This window comes from Aquarana catesbeiana, linkage group LG03, assembly GCF_042186555.1.
Source record: "Aquarana catesbeiana isolate 2022-GZ linkage group LG03, ASM4218655v1, whole genome shotgun sequence".
NCBI lineage: Eukaryota > Metazoa > Chordata > Amphibia > Anura > Ranidae > Aquarana > Aquarana catesbeiana.
This window is the reverse complement of record NC_133326.1, coordinates 428,237,678-428,261,182: the sequence shown is the minus strand read 5'-3', so window position 1 is coordinate 428,261,182 and position 23,505 is coordinate 428,237,678. Positions and strand designations below refer to the sequence as shown.

General features: G+C 40.2%; 1 protein-coding gene across 1 annotated transcript in view; it reads right to left on the bottom strand.

The window, feature by feature from the left end:
- The window catches only part of LOC141132416 (electrogenic sodium bicarbonate cotransporter 1-like), an 890,811-nt gene that overhangs the window by 374,297 nt on the left and 493,009 nt on the right, over nt 1-23,505 (bottom strand). Inside the window, exon 9 of the mRNA XM_073620775.1 lies at nt 19,797-19,971. Coding sequence (XP_073476876.1) covers nt 19,797-19,971 — 175 coding nt within the window. The remainder of the gene's footprint in view (nt 1-19,796; nt 19,972-23,505) is intronic.

Sequence of the window (23,505 nt, the reverse complement as noted above, 5' to 3'; positions counted from 1 at the left end):
AAAAACCTTCGATACTCAGCTCCCCTCAGTGTATGGGCAAAGAGCTAAATATACAGAACAAATGCACATAAGGGGGCTGTTTTAACTACAAAATAATTTGTATTTATTTTAATCCAGCGATGTGATTTACATAGCTCTTCTACACAGAACATCAATGTCTAGCAGGGAAAAATACATGATATTTGTGTGCTGAAGTTAGGTAATATTTAAAGTTCTTGATGCTCCCCAAGTCTGTGACTGGACAGTAAAAGCAGAAGCAAGAGACTGATGAGCTTATTTCTCAATCTGTGCTATCCTCATATCAGCCTGTCTTAAAGCTGGCAATAGACGGATCAAAACCTGTCTAAATTTCAATCTGTCCATGAGCAGGCTGGTTGTACTGAAGTTGATCCATTTATCGACTTCAGTAGAACCAGTCTGTCAGGGTTTTTTCACCCGATCACTGCCAGTGGTTATAGCAGCCAGCCGTGATCATTGTATTCTGCCGGTGGGGAAGGCCCCCCACGCTCCTCATCAGCAGAACACAATGGCGCTTCAACACTGACTGTGTTAAAGGGGGAATTGAGGCAATATTCTTTCCTTTAAGCCTTGGTAATTGGACATCAAAAGGGGTACTGTAGAAAAACTGATTGTCTCCCAGTGCTTCTTCCACCCTTTCTCCATTTTAATCTTCAAAAAGGAAGAAGCAGCTGCATTCCAAGATGATGAATATTAGTCGTTTATTAATCCATTCATGCCACAGGAAAAACGACAATCAAGGCATCAAGGCAGACATCTTTCACACAGTATCATGTGCTTATTCATTGCCCTGAGCAGTACCACTGACCTTCCCTAAATAGGACCTTCCACTGTGTGGAATACAGGTGTGGATGAGGTCAGCAAAACTACTTCTATATCCCAGCCATGTTCCAATCAAGGATGTAATCCAATAGATGGCTGGGATTTGACTGATAGACCACAATTAAGTAGATAAACATAAAATAAAATAAATACCTGAATCGATTAGTAAAAAAAAAATTAAGCAAAACAAAAAAGAAGAAAAAATTTACATCTACATATATAAACAAATAAAAATGCGGAAAAAAAGGGGAAAAAAAACATTGTATAGATGAAAAAAATATATATGAAAAGTATATAGGAAAATATATACCATAACAAGTAAAATGATATTTAAAGCAGGAAAACCAAAAGAAAAAAAGGAAAAAGAAAAAAGACTGTTGCTAGTAAAAATATATGTATAGATATATAAAATATTGTAATTATTATGACTATAAAAATTATATAAGTACCAATGAAAATACAGATACAATTTTACTATATAAACTATATACTATATACAAAGAAAGAACATGAACGTACACATGCATGTAATTAATTATTGTCACGGAACGTCCCACACTCCGCTTGAGTGCTTCCGTCATATACCACTTCCTCCCAGTCTGTATACAGATATCCCAACCTCTCTGAGCACAAACAAGGCGACACTTACTTGTTGCTACCAATAACTCACTCTATTCAGAACCAGAATACAGTCTTATATACACAGGAGAAGATTACTCTAACAATACAAACGTAACCTAATTAACATGAGCTAATTATCTAATCCTTTATACAGCCTAGGTGACTGAGACATGACCTTTCGCCCAGACTTGTGGTCACCGAGCTTCACACAGTTATATCAACACAATATCAGTCGTCCCGTCTCCTACATTGTATAGAGGACAATGTCATTAGCTCATTCAATTAACATAAACACAGGTTGATGACACCAGCATCTCCTCACAGGATGTGTCCCAACAGAATGAATCAGTCTTATCAGCAGGGGGCTGCTGGAGGAACCCTCTTCAGGGACACAGATCCACAGCAAGGAGTCCCCAACAGAATCAAACAACCAACAATATATACATATATACACGACTGAGTCCGATTAATACAGTTCAAACCGGACCTCCAATTCACCCCACAAAGAGCACCGTTTCATTGAAAATCCAGGGCCCATAATCAAAAGGCAACAGGCTAGCGTTCAGTCCCCTCCAATAGCCTCTGTCTCGGGTGAATCTGTCACAATTATTAACTATAATTCACACATACTATGTATGGAGAATCAAGACATACATGTTCAACTAATTGGAGCAGAGGAAGGAGTATATTGCTGCACATATAAAGCTACACTGTGGCTTCACCTTCACATTGTAACTACCTTCTTTTGCAAATGATGCAACAATGTGGCAAAGCTGAATAGCTAACAAAGAAAGTCAATCATTAACCCCTTGCCGCCGAGCGTACGCAGATGTGCGGCCTCGGCTTTCGGGGGTTATACCGGGATTATGACAAACAAGATATTTGGGGGGCACACCCTAAAAGTTGCATTAAAGCTGGTGCAGTCATAAGACCATACAGCAGAGCAAAATATTACAGCGCACACATGCAAAAAAGACATTTACCTCCAGCAGGACTAGTTTAAAACACCGGTACCGTTTTTTAGAGCAGACGATTGGTTTTCCAGGGATAACAACCGATGCAGCTAAAAGCCGCTCAATTGTTATCCCGGAGGAGCGGGATGGGACTTCCCCCCTCCCGCCGCTCTAATCGGGCCTCCCGTTCCACCTTGAGAACCGATTACCGATCCGCCACTTCCGGCGGCTAGGGACAGACTGGCACGAAGCCGAAAATGGCTTTGTTCCAGTCTCCTGATTGTAAACACGGAAATGATGTCACAACGTCACTTCCTGTTTACTCGGCTGCCAATGGCTCTGGTTTTAAAAAAATATACAGTATTCAGAATCGCCGAAATCTGAATACTTTGATGTGCAAAGGAGGGATTGGAGGTCTTTTAGACCCCCGATCCCTCCATAAAGAGTACCTGTCACCACCTTTTACTGTTACAAGGGATGTTTACATTCCTTGTGACAGCAATAAAAGTGATCATTTTTTTTAAACACAATTTAATAATATAAAAATGAATAAAATAAATAAGAAAAAAAAATTTTTTTAAGCGCCCCCATCCCCGCAAGGTCGCACAGCAAAAGAAAACGCATAGGGAAGTCGCGCCCGCATATGTAAACGGTGTTCAAATCACACATGTGAGGTATCACCGTGATTGTCAGAGTGAGAGCCATAATTCTAGCACTAGACCTCCTCTGTAACTCTAAAAAAAAATTTTAAATGTCGCCTATGGAGATTTTTAGGTACCGTAGTTTGTCGCCATTCCACGAGTGCGTGCAATTATAAAGCGTGACATGTTTGGTATCTATTTACTCTGCGTAACATCATCTTTCACATTATACAAAAAAATTGGGATAACTTTACTGTTTTGTTTTTTTAAAATTCATGAAAGTGCCCCTTTTCCCAAAAAGTTGCATTTAAAACACTGCTGCACAAATACCGTGTGACATAAAATATTGCAACAATCGTCATTTTATTCTCTAGATTCTTTGCTAAAAAATATATATAATGTTTGGGGGTTCTAAGTAATTTTCTAACAAAAAATCCGGATTTTAACTTGTAAACACCAAATGTCAGACATCGGCTTAGTTATGAAAGGGATAAACAAAAATAAAACAAAAAATAAATATATTTTTTTTTATATATAGATTTGAGAGACTTTCTCTGAAGGGCTCATTATGGGACTAGGATATGGAGTAAAAGGGAAATGTCATGGAGAACCAAAGCATAACAAGACCTCTGTTGTTCTATATGGGTCAGAAACAAATTAGTCATAAAAAAGACTCACATCCCAATCAAAGTTCATGCCCATAGGAATACTCGTCCATAAATGGAATATCCAATACACCTCCCTCCTGTATAGCATCCTAAAGGCATCACCTCCCCTTTTAGGCACTTTGATTTTGTCTATAACCTGGACCCGCATACTTGACCTATCTCGACCATGATGATAAATAAAGTATTTTGCAACATTGGTTGTTTTATTTTTATCAACACTATATAAGTTTTCATCTCGTAGGCGTCTGGTGGTCCTACCCACATATTGTACATTACAGACACTGTAGGTGATGAGATATATTACATAACTGGTATTGCAGTTGTGGAAGAAGTCTATCTTAAACTCCCTTCCACTAACTGCAGAACAAAATGTGTTGCCCCCCAGAGTATGAGCACAGCATGATCATTCGGTAGCTCCACACTTATAGTTCCCTTTGCAATGCAACCAGGTAAGGGATTGAATCAGTTTCCTATGGAAAAAACTGGGGGACAAAAGACATCCTAATGACGTAGCACTACATTAATCCCTGTCTTAAGAATCTCTGCACAAGTATCATACACATGCAAAATGGGTAAATGCCTATGGATGATGCTTTTAATCCGGTTAAATTCTACACTGTGTAGAATAGTGGTAATAAGTTTATTGTCCCAACCTGTATTCCTCTGATTAGAGGAAGTGCTAATATATCTTTTTCAGACAACAAATCACTTCTATTTTTCCCCCTAGCAATATGCAAAGTTCTGTCTAGCATCCATCCAGGGTAGCCTCTGTCTATGAACCTTTTGTAGAGGGCTGTAGCCTCGTGTTCAAAAGCAGCATCAGTGCTGCATATGCGTCTGATCCTTAAAAATTGGCCCACAGGGATACCTTTTATGGCGTGTCTTGTATGCCCTGACTGGGCAAGAAGTGTATTACCCGATTTAAAGGCTTTCTGTACAGAGAAATATTTTAGATCCCCTCCCAATCATTTGGACATCCAAGTAACAAGTACCCCTATTGTCAGCCTGACCTGTGAAAACTGATTTTTTATTGTTGCAATTTAAATACTCTAGAAAAGGGCCAAAATGCATTGTACCATTAATCGTGAAGGTCAGTAGGTCATCTTTATATCTAAGGTACAATTGAATCCACAATCTGAAGGGGTTTTCTGTACAAAAGATGCGTGATATATAGGTTGGTGAGAGAGGGCAAAAAAACTACAGGTTGGGACAATAAACTTACTATCACTACTCCATACAGTGTAGAATTGAACCTGATTAAAAGCATCATCCATAGGCATTTACCCATTTTGCATGTGGATAATACTTGTGCAGAGATTCTTAACCATAGGGCGTCTTTTGTCCCGCAGTTTTTTTCCATAGGAAACCGATTCAATCCCATACCTGGTTGCATTTCAAAGGGAACTATAGGTGTGGAGCTACTGAATGCTCATGCTGTGCACATATTTTGGGGGGCAACACATTTTGTTCTGCAGTTAGTGGAAGGAGTTTAAGATAGACTCCTTCACCAGGATGGGTGTGTGCTGTTGCTGCTGAGGTGGGGGAGGAGCACGATCGTGGGGCCAGACTGAGTGGATGAGGGAGGCTCCAGGCGGATGAGCTGCAGCCAGCGGCGTGAGAGGCCAGGACATGTGCACCCTGAACTTGCTTTCGCAAACCCTGCTAATGGTAAAAAAAACTTGCATGTACACCCTGTCATTTGTTACAGTGTGACCCCCCAGATAGGAAATACCTACAAGGGAGAGATGAGCAAACGGACTGTAAGCACCAAGTAAAAACCCTTAAACATATCTTGTACGTAATCTGCTTATGCACGGGTGATTGAATGTGAAACCTTGTTAAATGGGAAAACCCTGCACCTGCCTATGGGCCGGAAATTGACAGTGAAACCCTGTTAAATGTGAAAATCTTGCATTTGCCTGCGCAAAACTTTGTCTGCCCCAGTGTATCCCCTGAAACCAGTTGATGCACGGCGAATTGACTGTGAAACCTTGTTGAATGGGAAAACCTTGCAGGTGCATTGGCAAACACTGTTGACTGTGAAAACCCTGCATCAGTCTTCTTTCTTATCTATATAAATACTAGAATGAGAAGCAGAACTACAAAAGGAACTGTGCCTAAAACCCCAAGGGAAAGCTTAAACACTAGTACGAACCAAAAATATTTAACAAAAGAGGAAAATCCAAAAAGCCCTGTCCTTGAAAAACAACAAGCGACTAAAGAAAAGAAAAAAGAATCTGCGAAAAAGAAAGGAGAAATACAGGAAAAAACTATAACAGATGTCAGGATGGATAATGAAGCAAGTGCAGGAGAGCAAAGTACTTACGCCCAATTGTCAACTAAATCAGAAATAATAGAGATGTCTGAAAGATTAGAAAAAAGATTAGAAAATTCTTTTAAGACAGAAATCGCAACAATGCGAGCTGACTTGGGCCATCTGCTAAAAAAGGTAGAAGAAACGGAAGACAAGAACGAAAAGCAAGCCTCAGAAATACAAGAACTAAAAACACAAGTTAAAACTCTGCAAACCAGTCAGAGGGAAATATTATACAAAATAGAAAATCAAGAAAACCAAAGCAGACGCCAGAATCTAAGGATAAGAGCGCTTCCAGAAGAGATTGGTGAAGAGCTGAAAAAAACTATGAAGGAAATATTTAACCCTCTACTGGACAGAGGAGAAGAGCAAGAACTCAAAATAGACCGAGTGCATAGGATTAGGAAACCTCCGTATCTAAACGCAGAAATACCCCGGGATATCATAGTATGATTTCAGCTATATGAAGATAAGGCTGAGTTATGGAAGAGATTGAGAGATAGACCACCACTAGAATACAAGGGTGCAGAACTTCAAATCTTCACAGATCTATCAGCAAAAACATTGGAAAGAAGAAGACTTCTTAGGCCATTATTGGTTTAAATGAGAATGGCTAATATTAAATATAGTTGGGGGTTCCTTGGGGGTAAAACTTAGACCCCATTAAGAATAATTGTAAACTCAGAAATAGATTGCATCTATATGAAAATAGGATGCAAATAAGCCATCTCTATGAAAGCAGGCTGCGAATAACTATACCATGACTACAGATAATTTTTTGACCTACAATGTCCGAGGGCTGAATACACCAACAAAAAGGCATAAAATCTTGAAAGAGATCGAGCATCATGTGGTCGGGGTGGTCTTCTTACAGGAGACACACCTGTCTCATGAAACTAATGTGGGGTTGTATTCCCATCAGCTCCCAACTTGGTACTATGGCGACTCAATGACAAATTAAGGCAAAAGGGGTTGCAATTGGAATAGGTAGGGGAGTTCGGTTCTCCCTGGAGGACAGATTAACTGACCCAGAGGGAAGATTTCTCTTCTTAAGGGGGAAGCTGTTGGGAATGGAATGCACATTGGCTAATATTTATTGCCCTAATAAAGGCCCAACCATATATTTGGGGGGAGCCCTGGAAAAATTATCGGAATTTAAAAAAGGGAAAGTGTTCATGGCGGGGGACCTGAATTTTTGTATGGATCTAAAACAAGACAGTACGCCCCGTGTACAGGGGAGGAGGAACGCCCAATTGAAGGCGATAAAACAGAAATTACACCACTACCAGTTAGTAGATGTATGGAGAATACAACATCCCAGGATGCAAGATTTTACGTTCTACTCCCCTGTACACGGGACATACACTAGGATTGACTATTGGCTAATAGAAAATAGAATGCTAGACTTGGTAGTCTCCACCAGTATAGAAATAGCTACACTATCTGACCATGCGCCAATGACCATGAAAAAAAAGATACCAGAAACTCAGATACAAGCGTGTTCTTTGAGGCTAAATGAAGATCTTCTAGATAAACAAGGGGAGGAGATAGTAAAAAAAGAATTAGAGCAATATTTTAGTTTAAACGGAACCAGTGAGATTGCGGACGATAACCTTTGGGAGGCTCATAAAGCCTACATAAGGGGAATCCTGATCTCAATGGGAACTAGGAGAAAGAATAAAAAAGAGGGCAAAATTGATAGACCTATTCTGCCCCTTTCACACTGGGGCGGGGGCGATGGTAAAGCGCCGCTATTGTTAGCGGCGCTTTACCGTCGGTATTCAGGCGCTAGCGGGGGGGCGGTTTTACCCCCCACTAGCGGCCAAGAAAGGGTTAAAAACCACTGCAAAGCGCCTCTGCAGAGGCGCTTTGCTGGCGGTATAGCCGCGCAGTCCCACTGATTTCAATGGGCAGGAGCGGCGAAGGAGCGGATACACTGCTCCTTCACCGCTCCGAAGATGCTGCTAGCAGGACTTTTTTTCCCGTCCCGCTAGCGCACTGCTCTAGTGTGAAAGCCCTCGGGGCTTTCACACTGGAGAGACAGCAGCGGCTGTTTCGGGTCGGTTTTCAGACGCTATTATTAGCGCAATAGCGCCTGCAAACTGCCCCAGTGTGAAAGGGGCCTTAGAGCAAAGACACAAAAAAGGGAAAGAGCAAGATCAGGAACTGTCACAAGAACTAGTAATAAAAAGAGATGAACTAAAGGAACTATTAGAACAGGAAATAAGGAAAACCTTCAATAAAATCTCAAAGGAAAGATATCAATGGGGGAATAAAAATAGCAAGTGCCTAGCAAAGGATGTTAAGAAAACAAAATCAATGAACTTCATAGAAAAAATACAAAATAAAAAAGGGGAAATGATCTATAATACAAAGGACATAGCGACGGTCTTCTGAGACTTTTATGAACAACTATACTCAGTAAATCAGAAAGGACGATGGGATGAGGGGAAAAAAGAAAGAATAAAAGAATATTTAAAAAAAGCTAGGATCCCCCGAATAACAGAGGAAAGAGCAATATCCCTAGAAACACCAATAACAGTTGAGGAGATTAATCAAGCGTTAAAAGAATCAGCGCCAGGAAAACGTCCAGGGCCAGATGGATACACGACACTATACTTAAAAAGGTTCAAAGAAATCCTGACCCCAAAACTGTGCACATATATGAATGGATTGGGAAGAAGGTATGAGATGAGTAAAGCCTTATTGGCATCAATTACTATTATAGCAAAAGAAGGCAAAGATAGTACTAAGTGTTCAAACTATAGACCTATATCATTGTTAAATGCGTACACAAAATTATTCGCGAAAATACTAGCAACAAGGATGAAAGATTTAATGACGGAGTTGGTCCATCCTGATCAAGTGGGCTTTGTACCAAGGAGATCTCTTGGGGGGAAGGATAATGGGGTAAGAACACTTCTGTTACTTCAAAAAATAAAAGAAGGGAGAGTCCTCGGTCTACTCCTGTCGATAGATGCTGAAAAGGCTTTCGACAGGGTAGACTGGGGATTCATGATGAGAGCATGGGGATAGGCCCAAGGATGATGCAGTGGATACAAACATTACATAAAGGTCCTACAGCCATGGTGAAAGTAAATGGAACATTTTCACCCCCCTTTAGAATGAATAACAGGACGAGACAGGGATGTCCCCTGTCTCCGCTCCTGTTCGTGCTGGTGCTGGAACCTCTCCTGGCGATAGTGCGGGGGATGCGGACATGGGGGCTTCAAAGTTGGAGAAGAGGAGCATAAATTAGCTGCATTAGCAGATGATATATTATTCTATATATCAAACCCCCAAATTACCAAAGTACCCCTATTGTCAGCCTGACCTGTGAAAACTGATTTTTTATTGTTGCAATTTAAATACTCTAGAAAAGGGCCAAAATGCATTGTACCATTAATCATGAAGGTCAGTAGGTCATCTTTATATCTAAGGTACAATTGAATCCACAATCTGAAGGGGTTTTCTGTACAAAAGATGCGTGATATATAGGTTGGTGAGAGAGGGCAAAAAAACTACAGGTTGGGACAAAAAACTTACTATCACTACTCCATACAGTGTAGAATTGAACCTGATTAAAAGCATCATCCATAGGCATTTACCCATTTTGCATGTGGATAATACTTGTGCAGAGATTCTTAACCATAGGGCGTCTTTTGTCCCGCAGTTTTTTTCCATAGGAAACCGATTCAATCCCATACCTGGTTGCATTTCAAAGGGAACTATAGGTGTGGAGCTACTGAATGCTCATGCTGTGCACATATTTTGGGGGGCAACACATTTTGTTCTGCAGTTAGTGGAAGGAGTTTAAGATAGACTCCTTCACCAGGATGGGTGTGTGCTGTTGCTGCTGAGGTGGAGGAGGAGCACGATCGTGGGGCCAGACTGAGTGGATGAGGGAGGCTCCAGGCGGATGAGCTGCAGCCAGCGGCGTGAGAGGCCAGGACATGTGCACCCTGAACTTGCTTTCGCAAACCCTGCTAATGGTAAAAAAAACTTGCATGTACACCCTGTCATTTGTTACAGTGTGACCCCCCAGATAGGAAATACCTACAAGGGAGAGATGAGCAAACGGACTGTAAGCACCAAGTAAAAACCCTTAAACATATCTTGTACGTAATCTGCTTATGCACGGGTGATTGAATGTGAAACCTTGTTAAATGGGAAAACCCTGCACCTGCCTATGGGCCGGAAATTGACGGTGAAACCCTGTTAAATGTGAAAATCTTGCATTTGCCTGCGCAAAACTTTGTCTGCCCCAGTGTATCCCCTGAAACCAGTTGATGCACAGCGAATTGACTGTGAAACCTTGTTGAATGGGAAAACCTTGCAGGTGCATTGGCAAACACTGTTGACTGTGAAAACCCTGCATCAGTCTTCTTTCTTATCTATATAAATACTAGAATGAGAAGCAGAACTACAAAAGGAACTGTGCCTAAAACCCCAAGGGAAAGCTTAAACACTAGTACGAACCAAAAATATTTAACAAAAGAGGAAAATCCAAAAAGCCCTGTCCTTGAAAAACAACAAGCGACTAAAGAAAAGAAAAAAGAATCTGCGAAAAAGAAAGGAGAAATACAGGAAAAAACTATAACAGATGTCAGGATGGATAATGAAGCAAGTGCAGGAGAGCAAAGTACTTACGCCCAATTGTCAACTAAATCAGAAATAATAGAGATGTTTGAAAGATTAGAAAAAAGATTAAAAAATTCTTTTAAGACAGAAATCGCAACAATGCGAGCTGACTTGGGCCATCTGCTAAAAAAGGTAGAAGAAACGGAAGACAAGAACGAAAAGCAAGCCTCAGAAATACAAGAACTAAAAACACAAGTTAAAACTCTGCAAACCAGTCAGAGGGAAATATTATACAAAATAGAAAATCAAGAAAACCAAAGCAGACGCCAGAATCTAAGGATAAGAGCGCTTCCAGAAGAGATTGGTGAAGAGCTGAAAAAAACTATGAAGGAAATATTTAACCCTCTACTGGACAGAGGAGAAGAGCAAGAACTCAAAATAGACCGAGTGCATAGGATTAGGAAACCTCCGTATCTAAACGCAGAAATACCCCGGGATATCATAGTATGATTTCAGCTATATGAAGATAAGGCTGAGTTATGGAAGAGATTGAGAGATAGACCACCACTAGAATACAAGGGTGCAGAACTTCAAATCTTCACAGATCTATCAGCAAAAACATTGGAAAGAAGAAGACTTCTTAGGCCATTATTGGTTTAAATGAGAATGGCTAATATTAAATATAGTTGGGGGTTCCTTGGGGGTAAAACTTAGACCCCATTAAGAATAATTGTAAACTCAGAAATAGATTGCATCTATATGAAAATAGGATGCAAATAAGCCATCTCTATGAAAGCAGGCTGCGAATAACTATACCATGACTACAGATAATTTTTTGACCTACAATGTCCGAGGGCTGAATACACCAACAAAAAGGCATAAAATCTTGAAAGAGATCGAGCATCATGTGGTCGGGGTGGTCTTCTTACAGGAGATACACCTGTCTCATGAAACTAATGTGGGGTTGTATTCCCATCAGCTCCCAACTTGGTACTATGGCGACTCAATGACAAATTAAGGCAAAAGGGGTTGCAATTGGAATAGGTAGGGGAGTTCGGTTCTCCCTGGAGGACAGATTAACTGACCCAGAGGGAAGATTTCTCTTCTTAAGGGGGAAGCTGTTGGGAATGGAATGCACATTGGCTAATATTTATTGCCCTAATAAAGGCCCAACCATATATTTGGGGGGAGCCCTGGAAAAATTATCGGAATTTAAAAAAGGGAAAGTGTTCATGGCGGGGGACCTGAATTTTTGTATGGATCTAAAACAAGACAGTACGCCCCGTGTACAGGGGAGGAGGAACGCCCAATTGAAGGCGATAAAACAGAAATTACACCACTACCAGTTAGTAGATGTATGGAGAATACAACATCCCAGGATGCAAGATTTTACGTTCTACTCCCCTGTACACGGGACATACACTAGGATTGACTATTGGCTAATAGAAAATAGAATGCTAGACTTGGTAGTCTCCACCAGTATAGAAATAGCTACACTATCTGACCATGCGCCAATGACCATGAAAAAAAAGATACCAGAAACTCAGATACAAGCGTGTTCTTTGAGGCTAAATGAAGATCTTCTAGATAAACAAGGGGAGGAGATAGTAAAAAAAGAATTAGAGCAATATTTTAGTTTAAACGGAACCAGTGAGATTGCGGACGATAACCTTTGGGAGGCTCATAAAGCCTACATAAGGGGAATCCTGATCTCAATGGGAACTAGGAGAAAGAATAAAAAAGAGGGCAAAATTGATAGACCTATTCTGCCCCTTTCACACTGGGGCGGGGGCGATGGTAAAGCGCCGCTATTGTTAGCGGCGCTTTACCGTCGGTATTCAGGCGCTAGCGGGGGGGCAGTTTTACCCCCCACTAGCGGCCAAGAAAGGGTTAAAAACCACTGCAAAGCGCCTCTGCAGAGGCGCTTTGCTGGCGGTATAGCCGCGCAGTCCCACTGATTTCAATGGGCAGGAGCGGCGAAGGAGCGGATACACTGCTCCTTCACCGCTCCGAAGATGCTGCTAGCAGGACTTTTTTTCCCGTCCCGCTAGCGCACTGCTCTAGTGTGAAAGCCCTCGGGGCTTTCACACTGGAGAGACAGCAGCGGCTGTTTCGGGTCGGTTTTCAGACGCTATTATTAGCGCAATAGCGCCTGCAAACTGCCCCAGTGTGAAAGGGGCCTTAGAGCAAAGACACAAAAAAGGGAAAGAGCAAGATCAGGAACTGTCACAAGAACTAGTAATAAAAAGAAATGAACTAAAGGAACTATTAGAACAGGAAATAAGGAAAACCTTCAATAAAATCTCAAAGGAAAGATATCAATGGGGGAATAAAAATAGCAAGTGCCTAGCAAAGGATGTTAAGAAAACAAAATCAATGAACTTCATAGAAAAAATACAAAATAAAAAAGGGGAAATGATCTATAATACAAAGGACATAGCGACGGTCTTCTGAGACTTTTATGAACAACTATACTCAGTAAATCAGAAAGGACGATGGGATGAGGGGAAAAAAGAAAGAATAAAAGAATATTTAAAAAAAGCTAGGATCCCCCGAATAACAGAGGAAAGAGCAATATCCCTAGAAACACCAATAACAGTTGAGGAGATTAATCCAGCGTTAAAAGAATCAGCGCCAGGAAAACGTCCAGGGCCAGATGGATACACGACACTATACTTAAAAAGGTTCAAAGAAATCCTGACCCCAAAACTGTGCACATATATGAATGGATTGGGAAGAAGGTATGAGATGAGTAAAGCCTTATTGGCATCAATTACTATTATAGCAAAAGAAGGCAAAGATAGTACTAAGTGTTCAAACTATAGACCTATATCATTGTTAAATGCGTACACAAAATTATTCGCGAAAATACTAGCAACAAGGATGAAAGATTTAATGACGGAGTTGGTCCATCCTGATCAAGTGGGCTTTGTACCAAGGAGATCTCTTGGGGGGAAGGATAATGGGGTAAGAACACTTCTGTTACTTCAAAAAATAAAAGAAGGGAGAGTCCTCGGTCTACTCCTGTCGATAGATGCTGAAAAGGCTTTCGACAGGGTAGACTGGGGATTCATGATGAGAGCATGGGGATAGGCCCAAGGATGATGCAGTGGATACAAACATTACATAAAGGTCCTACAGCCATGGTGAAAGTAAATGGAACATTTTCACCCCCCTTTAGAATGAATAACAGGACGAGACAGGGATGTCCCCTGTCTCCGCTCCTGTTCGTGCTGGTGCTGGAACCTCTCCTGGCGATAGTGCGGGGGATGCGGACATGGGGGCTTCAAAGTTGGAGAAGAGGAGCATAAATTAGCTGCATTAGCAGATGATATATTATTCTATATATCAAACCCCCAAATTACAATGCCCAATCTTATGAAAGCATTAAAGGAATATGGAGATCTATCTAATTTTAAGATCAACCCGAGTAAATCTGAAATATTAAATATAAACATGAAATTGAAAGAGGAACAGAGTCTACAACAAGAGTTTCCATTCCCTTGGAGGAGGATGGAAACAAAATATCTTGGGATTAAGAGGAAATATATCAAGCAAACTATATCCCATTATTAAAGGAGATAAAAATAGAAATAAAAAGGATAGCAGCATGCCCCTTATCATGGATGGGCCGGATTAACACCCTAAAGATGATAATACTTCCGAAGATCATGTACAACTTTCAGATGTTCCCCATATATATATATATATACCCCCAGCATATTTTAGAACATTAAGAACTTTAATCACTAAATTAATATGGCATAATAAGAAATAAATAATAAGAATCTCTCTGGCAACTCTGAAGAAAGTAAAAAGCCAAGGGGGATTAAATGTACCTGACTTTCAAAAATACTACGAGGCGGTTCTGTTAACATGCGTGGTGGAATGGGCTAAATTAAATAATGGGAAAAGGTGGGTAAATATAGAACACATAATGGCTAATACACAATTAGGGAGGAATATATGGATACCACCATGCTATAGGACATTGGGAGAAAATACACACACATTGACACGGATAGTTTTGAAAATTTGGGATGCACTACACAAGAAAAATAAATGGAAATATAATTCACCATTGATGGCACTAAAGGAAAATAATCTATTTGCACTGGGGAAAGTTCGATAGGGTGGAATTGGATTAAAAAAGAAAACGCACAACTACGTGATATAATACAAGGGGAAAAATTTGCACTTTACAAGAATTAAAAATAAAAAAAGATGTGCTGGAGATTAATGAATGGAGGTATTTTCAGCTCAAACACTTCATAGCAGCACTTCCTCACCCAATAAGAGAAGGAGAAGCACTTACATTGATAGAGCGACTATGTACCATCGAAAAAACAAGTGGGACTATATCTAGGATATATAAAACCTTGATAGAAGTAGAAGAGCTTGGAAATTCTGACATTTATAAAAAATTGGGAGAGGGAATTGGGGAAACGAGGAAGGAACCAAGAAGTAGGAAAAATCCTGAAACTAGTACATGGATCATCAGTAAATAATGGGATGGTGGAAATGAACTATAAGTGCATAACCCGGTGGTATAGAACCCCAGAAACATATATCATATCAAATATTACAAACAACGGAGTGTTGGCGGGGCTGTAAACAAACGAGAACCATGACCCATATATGGTGGGGGTGCCCCAAATGTAAATGTACTGGAAGGAAATACTGAGTTATATTAAGGAAATTACTAATATATAGATATACCTGAGGAACCATGGACATGTCTATTTCATGGGGTAGATATTCCGACAGAAGAATATAGAAACTCAATGATTGTACATATGATGAACGCTGCAAAAAGCTTAATACCGAGAAAATGGAAGGAAGCAGAGAGCCCAAAAATTAGATAGTGGTTTGATAAAATAGAAGAGATATATAACATGGAACATCTAAGCTATAGCCATGAGGATACTAGAGAGGGATTCATTAAGAGATGGGAAAAGTGGAAAAAGTTTAAATTCATAAAGAAATATAGTGAGATTAAGATTACTTAGAGAAGAGGAGAAAAAGAGGTCTAGGAGTGGGGTGGGGTGGGGGGGCTGGAAGGAGGGTAAGGGTAGATAAAGGTTTGGAAATAAAATTTTTAATGTATATCCCTATTGAGTAGGGGAAAAGTTTTTGCTTCTCTGTGTATGACAAATTTTGATAAAATAAAGAATAAAAAAAAATAAATAAATTTGATAGAATAAAAAAAAAAAAAAAAAAAAAAAAAAGGATAGACTCCTTCCACAACTGCAATGCCAGTTATGTAATATATATTTTCACCTGCAGTGTCTGTAATGTACAATATGTGGGTAGGACCACCAGACGCCTACGAGATTTTATGAACACTTATATAGTATTGAAAAAAATAAAACAACCAATGTTGCAAAACACTTCATTTATCATCATGGTGCTATTATTCAAGTATGCGGGTCCAGGTATAGACAAAATCAAAGTGCCCAATAGGGGAGGTGATGCCTTTTGGATGCTATGCAGGAGGGAGGAGTATTGGATATTCCATTTACGGACGCGTATTCCTAAAGGCATGAACTTTGATTGGGATGTGAGTAATTTTTATGACTAATTTGTTCCTGACCCATGTAGAACAAAAGAGGTCTTGTTATGCTTTATTTCTCCATGACACTTCCCTTTTGCTCCTTATCTTTGTCCCATAATGAGCTCTTCAGAGAAAGTCTCTCAAATCTATATATTAAAAAAATATATATATAGTTTTTTTATTTTGTTTGCTATTCGGCTTTGCACATTGTTGCATCATTTGCACATGAAGGAAGTGACGATAGCAATAAAAATATCTGTTTAACTATTTTAAAAAAATCTACAGGTGGAGCCACAGTGTAGCTTTATATGTGCAGCGATATACTCCTTCCCCTACTCCAAATATTTGAACGTGTATGTCTTGATTCTCCATACATAGTAAGTGTGAATTATAGATATTTCATGCATGTGTACGTTCATGTGCTTTCTTTGTATATAGTATATGTAGTTACATTTTATATCATCGGTACTTATCGTAATTATTATGACTATAAATTATATATTTTATACATCTATACTTGTGTTTTTACTATGGTGTCTTTTTTTCTTTTTCTCTTTTTCTTTTGGTTTTGCTGCTTTAAATATCATTTTACTTGTTATGGTATATATTTTTCTATATATTTTTACATAGTTACATAGTAGGTGAGGTTGGAAAAAGACACAAGTCCAACCTATGTGTGATTATGTGTCAGTATTACATTGTATATCCCTGTATGTTGTGGTCATTCAGGTGCTTATCTAATAGTTTCTTGAAGCTATCGATGCTCCCCGCTGAGACCACCGCCTGTGGAAGGGAATTCCACATCCTTGCCGCTCTTACAGTAAAGAACCCTCTACGTAGTTTAAGGTTAAATCTCTTTTCTTCTAATTTTAATGAGTGGCCACGAGTCTTGTTAAACTCTCTTCTGCGAAAAAGTTTTATTTCTATTGTAGGGTCACCAGTATGGTATTTGTATATTGAAATCATATCCCCTCTCAAGCGTCTCTTCTCCAGAGAGAATAAGTTCAGTGCTCGCAACCTTTCCTCATAACTAAGATCCTCCAGACCCTTTATTAGCTTTGTTGCCCTTCTTTGTACTCGCTCCATTTCCAGTACATCCTTCCTGAGGACTGGTGCCCAGAACTGGACAGCATACTCTAGGTGCGGCCGGACCAGAGTCTTGTAGAGTGGGATTATTATCGTTTTATCTCTGGAGTTGATCCCCTTTTTAGTGCATGCCAATATTCTGTTTGCTTTGTTAGCAGCAGCTTGGCATTGCATGCCATTGCTGAGCCTATCATCTACTAGGACCCCCCAAGTCCTTTTCCATCCTAGATTCCCCGAGAGGTTCTCCCCCCAGTGTATAGATTGCATTCATATTTTTGCCACCCAAATGCATTATTTTACATTTTTCTACATTGAACCTGATTTGCCATGTACCTGCCCACCTCATTAATTTGTTCAGATCTTTTTGCAAGGTTTCCACATCCTGCGGAGAAGTTATTGCCCTGCTTAGTCTGCAAATACAGAGATTGAACTGTTTATCCCATCCTCCAGGTCGTTTATGACCAAATTAAATAGGATTGATCCCAGCACAGAACCCTGGGGAACCCCACTACCCACCCCTGACCATTCCGAGTACTCCCCATTTATCACCACCCTCTGAACTCGCCCTTGTAGCCAGTTCAATCCATGTACTCACCCTATGGTCCATACCAACGGACCTTATTTTGTACAGTAGACGTTTATGGGGACTTTTTTCATATATATATATATATATATATATATATATATATATATATATATATATATTTTTCATCTATACAATGTTTTTTATATATATTTATTCACATTTCTTTTTTTCTTTTACATATATAAATGTACATTTTTTCTTCTTTTTTGTTTTTCTTCATTTTTTTTTTTATATTGGATTCAGGTATTTATTTTTTATTTTATTTTATGTTTACCTACTTCATTGTGGTCTATCAGTCAAACCACAGCCATGTATTTGATTACATCCTTGATTGGAACATGGCTGGGATATAGAAGTAGTTCTGCTGACCTCATCCACACCTGTGTTCCATACAGTGGAAGGTCCTATTTAAGGAAGGTCATTGGTACTGCTCAGGGCAATGAATAAGCACATGATACTGTGTGAAATATGTCTGCCTTGATGCCTTGATTGTCGTTTTTCCTGTGGCGTGTCACTTGGATGGATTAATAAAGGACTCATATTCATCATCTTGGAGTGCAGCTGTTTCTTCCTTTTTGCAGATTAAAATGGAGAAAGGGTGGAAGAAGCACCAGGAGACAATCAGTTTTTCTACTGTACCCCTTTTGATGTCCAATTACCAGGGGTTAAAGGAAAGAAAATTGCCTCAATTCCCCCTTTAACACAGTCAGTGTTGAAGCGCCATTGTGTTCTGCTGATGAGGAGCGTGGGGGGCCTTCCCCACCGGCAGAATACAAATGATCACTGCTGACTGCTACCACAGCGGGAGGTCCTATTTAAGGAAGGTCCATGGTATTGCTTAGGGCAAGGATTAAGCACATGATACTGTTTGAAACATTTCTGCCTTTATGCCTTGATTGCTGTTTCTTCCCTTTTGCAGTTTGCACGGTGGGCGAGCCGCGGCGAGCACCCTTGAGATGAATCCTTCAATTCACTTATTCATTTATCTGGATTCACCTACATGAGCAGTGTTCCTTGTTTTTTTCCCATTTCCATTTTAATCTGGCCATACATGATACTGTTTTTTTTCGTTCATTCCTCCCTGCTGTGCTATTGTATTACGGAAAGGTTTCTTCACAGTAAGAGCTGTAGTGCAATAGACTCCCTCCAGGGGTGGTTCTGGCCAGCTCAGTAGATTGCTTTAAAAAAGGCCTGGATTCTTTCCTAAATGTACATAATATAACTGAGTACTGACATTTATAGGTAAAGTTGATCCAGGGAAAATCCGATTGCCTCTCGGGGGATCAGGAAGGAATTTTTTTCCCCTACTGTAGGAAATTGGAGCATGCTTTGCTGGGGTTTTTCATCTTCCTCTGGATCAACTGTGGGTGAAGGATTGTGTATATGGGATAGTTTTTTTTTTTTTTTTGGTGGAACTAGATGGACTTGTCTCTTTTTTCAATCTGATTAACTATGTAACTATGTATTCTGACAGCAGGGAAACCCCCCTCCGCTGTCAGATTAAACAGATCAGAGCTGAAGCTTATTGTCTGCAGTGCTGATTGAGTGGCTTTTATCTGACAGAGCAGTTGAACAGAAGTTGACTGGTAGATTGACTTCTGTTCAACTGCAGTGGCCACATGAATTGAAATTTGGCCAGCCCCAATCAAATTCTGATCTATTTATGGCCAGCTTTAGGCTCTGCTGTACTAATACTGTATTTAATAATATTTAATTATTTTTAATACTGTACTAATTCCTGGAGTTCAGATTTAATGTTATTATGTATCATGAAAACCAAATATACAGTGAAACTGAAATACAAATTTGGCAATATAAAGGGGTCAAGATCAGACTTTGCCAGTAATCATGTCAGCTTTCTGAAATTGATTAGGGATTAATAATATGAACAGATGAGTTTTACACATAGTTTATATTTTAGTCATATTACATTAGAATTATTATGTACATACCTGCATGTTATCAGTAGCATCTCCCAACATGCCACCAAAAGTAATAGCATTTGTTAAAGTTGCCAGATAGATAAACAAAATGGCTGAAAGACATTGTATGTTGAGGGCATCATAAAAGTCACTCCAGTACCATGGAACTTTTCTTTGCACATCTTTTATAAGCCCACTAAAAAGCCTTAAAAAAATAAAAAGTATGAATATTAGTGCATTGGTTTAAATAAAACTATGTGCTAACTGTTTTATCTGCCAAAGCTCTTGAATTCTTCAACACTGAACTTCTAGACTGATAATGTGTAATCAGCATAATCAACTCTTTCCCAAGGAACAGGGAGCTGACCTAGGAAGCAATAAAGCTGACCTAGGAGACCGTAATGGAACTGTAAGTGGCAGAGTGATCCTATTGACTTTCAGAGGTGTGTGTGCATTAAAAGAATGGCTTATCAATCTTACAAATTAAGCTTGCCATAAACAAGAAAAATTAATTGGGTTCCAGATGAACCAGCCAAAACTGAGCCATAGGTGACCCCCTTTTGGCATCCTCCTGCCCAACGCCCTTTGATTTAAAAATCAAAATACACCAGTAATACTCATGTAGGAGAATTTGTTTAATCTCTGTGTATCATCTGAGGCTATTCACTTCACTGGGTATATGTGAGGGTTTACAACCACTTTAAACATTTCAAAGCATATGACTTGCAAATTTGTAAGGATTGTAAAAATCAGATTGCCTGGACAGATCCATTAGGTGAGTTGAATGTTTATGACTTTGTATGTGATAAATAGTTTTTTTCAAAGAGTAAGAATGCAAATTGACCATAAATACAATACAAGAAGTATTTAAGAATGATAATTGGACATCAAAAGGGATCTTAAGTATTTATGGAGTACTTGAGTATGGTAAACGGCATTCTTCAATGGGTAACTCATTTATCTAATTAATTGTAACCAGGGCTTTTTTTCAGATGGAACTTGGTGGAACTCAGTTCTACCACCTCTGGCTCGGGCCCTCTGCTCCCTGCTCACCACTATGCTGCGTACACACGACCGAACTTTCCGGCAGACTAGGTCCGACAGGATCAGTCCATCAGACAATCCGATCGTGTGTGGGCTAGTCTGATCGTTTTCCAAAGAAAAAGTCCAACGGACCTAGAAATAGAACATGTTTCAAATCTATTCGACAGACTCATTCCGACGGACTAAAAAAAACCTTTCGTCTGTGTGCTAGTCCGACGGACCAAATACGACGCAAGGGCAGGTATTGGCTACTGGCTATTGAACTTCCTTGTTTTGTCCCGTTTACGTCATCACGTTCAAAACGAATGGACTTCTGAACAGACTTAGTCCGTTCTTGTGTGGCCAAGTCCGTTCGTTTGGAAAGTCCGTCGGAACTCCGCCGAAAGTCCGTCGGAAAGACCGTCAGACCTAGTCTGCCGGAAAGTCCGGTCGTGTGTACACGGCATTACTTGTAAACATTGAAGTCTGGCTTCTGTGTTTACAAGGGACAGCTTGTCTCTCAATGGCTCCCACATATCTGATCTCCTGAGTGGACAAGGAAGATGCAGGTGCAGAGCAGATCCCAACTCCCCCACTGGATCATCTCCCTAGAAGTGAGAGAGGAGCCACCTACAGTGTGTGGGGAGGTACTAGAGCCAACAGGGTGTTTCATTTTAATACAGCAACACAAGTAAGACATGTGGAAAATGGTGGAGCTTTTAAGGAGGGAGGGAGAAGATGGGGGCAGTGGAAGGGGGGTTGCATGCAGAGGTCAGAGCTGAAGAGGGGTGAAAGTGAGATGTAGATTAGGGATGCAGAGGTAAGCAGCTGAGGAAGAAGGCTAAACTCTGCACTCTGGTTGTAGTGCACCCCTTAACTTTGCACTGTGTGTAGTGCACCCCGTGAACTCTGCACACTGTATGCAGCTCACAACTGAACTTTGCACTGTGTACATACGCAACTGCAAACTCTGCACCTAGCACACCCTAGAACTCTGCACTCTGCCTGTAGTGCACCTCTGAACTTTGCACTGTGTGTAGTGCACCCCTGAACTCTGCACTCTGTATGTAGCACACCCTGGAACTCTGAACTCTGTGTGTAACATCCCCCTCCCACCGAGCTCTGCATTCTGTACCTAATGCACTCCTGGTATTTAATGCCCCTTTAAGACCCTTGCACTGTTAGTGAAATTTGACCACACCCACTATTTGATGCAGTTTGGCGGGTGTGTGTGTGAAGGGAAGGTTGGTTTTGGGGGGGTCGTGGTTGAGTTCCTGCACCTATTTTCTGAGAAAAAAAGCCCTGATAGTAACAGAATGCAACTTAGCCTTAGACAATAAGGAAATGTCTGGATAACTTTGATCAGAATTTATGACTGCAGCTGTCCAGGCCAAGAGGCATTACCTGTCACCCAGAAGATCAAAGGGGCTAGTAAAACTGACCAGATTGCTCAACATTTTAGTGAATGGGAAAAATGTGTACATTATGGAAGGTTATTTTAGCTGACTTATGACAGGAAAATTTGGGTTCTCTGAAGGCGTCTGATCATTGCATGAATATTCTAAGCACCCTGTTATCTATCCTGACTGAACCTTTGTTCTGTTATCCAATATATGATAATCTCTCTGGAAAAGAACCTAGTTGTTGTGAACACATTTATTAATCATCACTCATATAAAGCAACAAGTAACAGGCGGCTCCAGCCTTACGAATAAACTACTCATTCACACAGCCAGAGCACCTAAGTGAATGAGCCCTTAGGGCTCTCCTGCTCATCAGTTTGACAGGGGGGCCCAGGGCCCACACAGCTCAATTTCTACCCTAGTTGCACAAATGAAAAAGGAAAAAGGACACAGTAACTAACTGACACAGATGTTTACGTTTCTTGTGACAGCAATAAAAGTGATAAAAAAATATAGACAGTGTAAAAATAAAAAATAGGAAATAAAAATAATAATAATGAAAAAAATTTCAAGTGCCCCCGTCCTCGCGTGCAGTGGTATTGTGGTAAACGCATACTTATGTCATGCCCACATGTGTAATCAGTGTTCACACCACACATGTGATGTATCGCTGCAAATGTTATTGTGATAGCAATATTTATAGCACTAGACCACCTCTGTAACTGTAAGGCCTCATGTACACTGCTGCTGGTAAACTGAAGTTCAGAGGCAGTTGGCTGCTTTTTCAGCTGCCCCTGAACTCATCCAATGTTATCTTCTGTGTACATGTACACAGGTTCGTTTAATATAGTTTTAGGCAGTTGCCTTTAGAGGCTTTTCTTTGAAGGCAAAAAATTAGTTCAAACGCCAAAGTTTCCGACGTTTCAGACGCTAAACGCGGTACTGGTGTTTAGCCGCGTTTCGTTTATAGACGATTTTCATTTTTGGCTATTTTGAAAAAAACAAAACATTTTTTTTGCAAACGCTTCTAAACGCAAACGCGGCAAAACGCGGCGAAACGCCGCTAAACGCGGCATCTAAATGCTGCAAAACGTACGTTTTAAACTTGGGTTTTTATCTGTCAATTTAAATCTTTCAGGAGGGGTTGTAAAAATGTCCCCGTGTACATTAAGTCTAAACTGGTAACCTGTAAACATTTTCAAAGCATTTCCTATAGGGATTTTTAAGTACTGTGGTTTGGCGCCATTCCAAAAGCGTGCGCAATTTTAAAGCATGGCATGTTAGGTATCTATTTACTCAGCATAACATCGTCT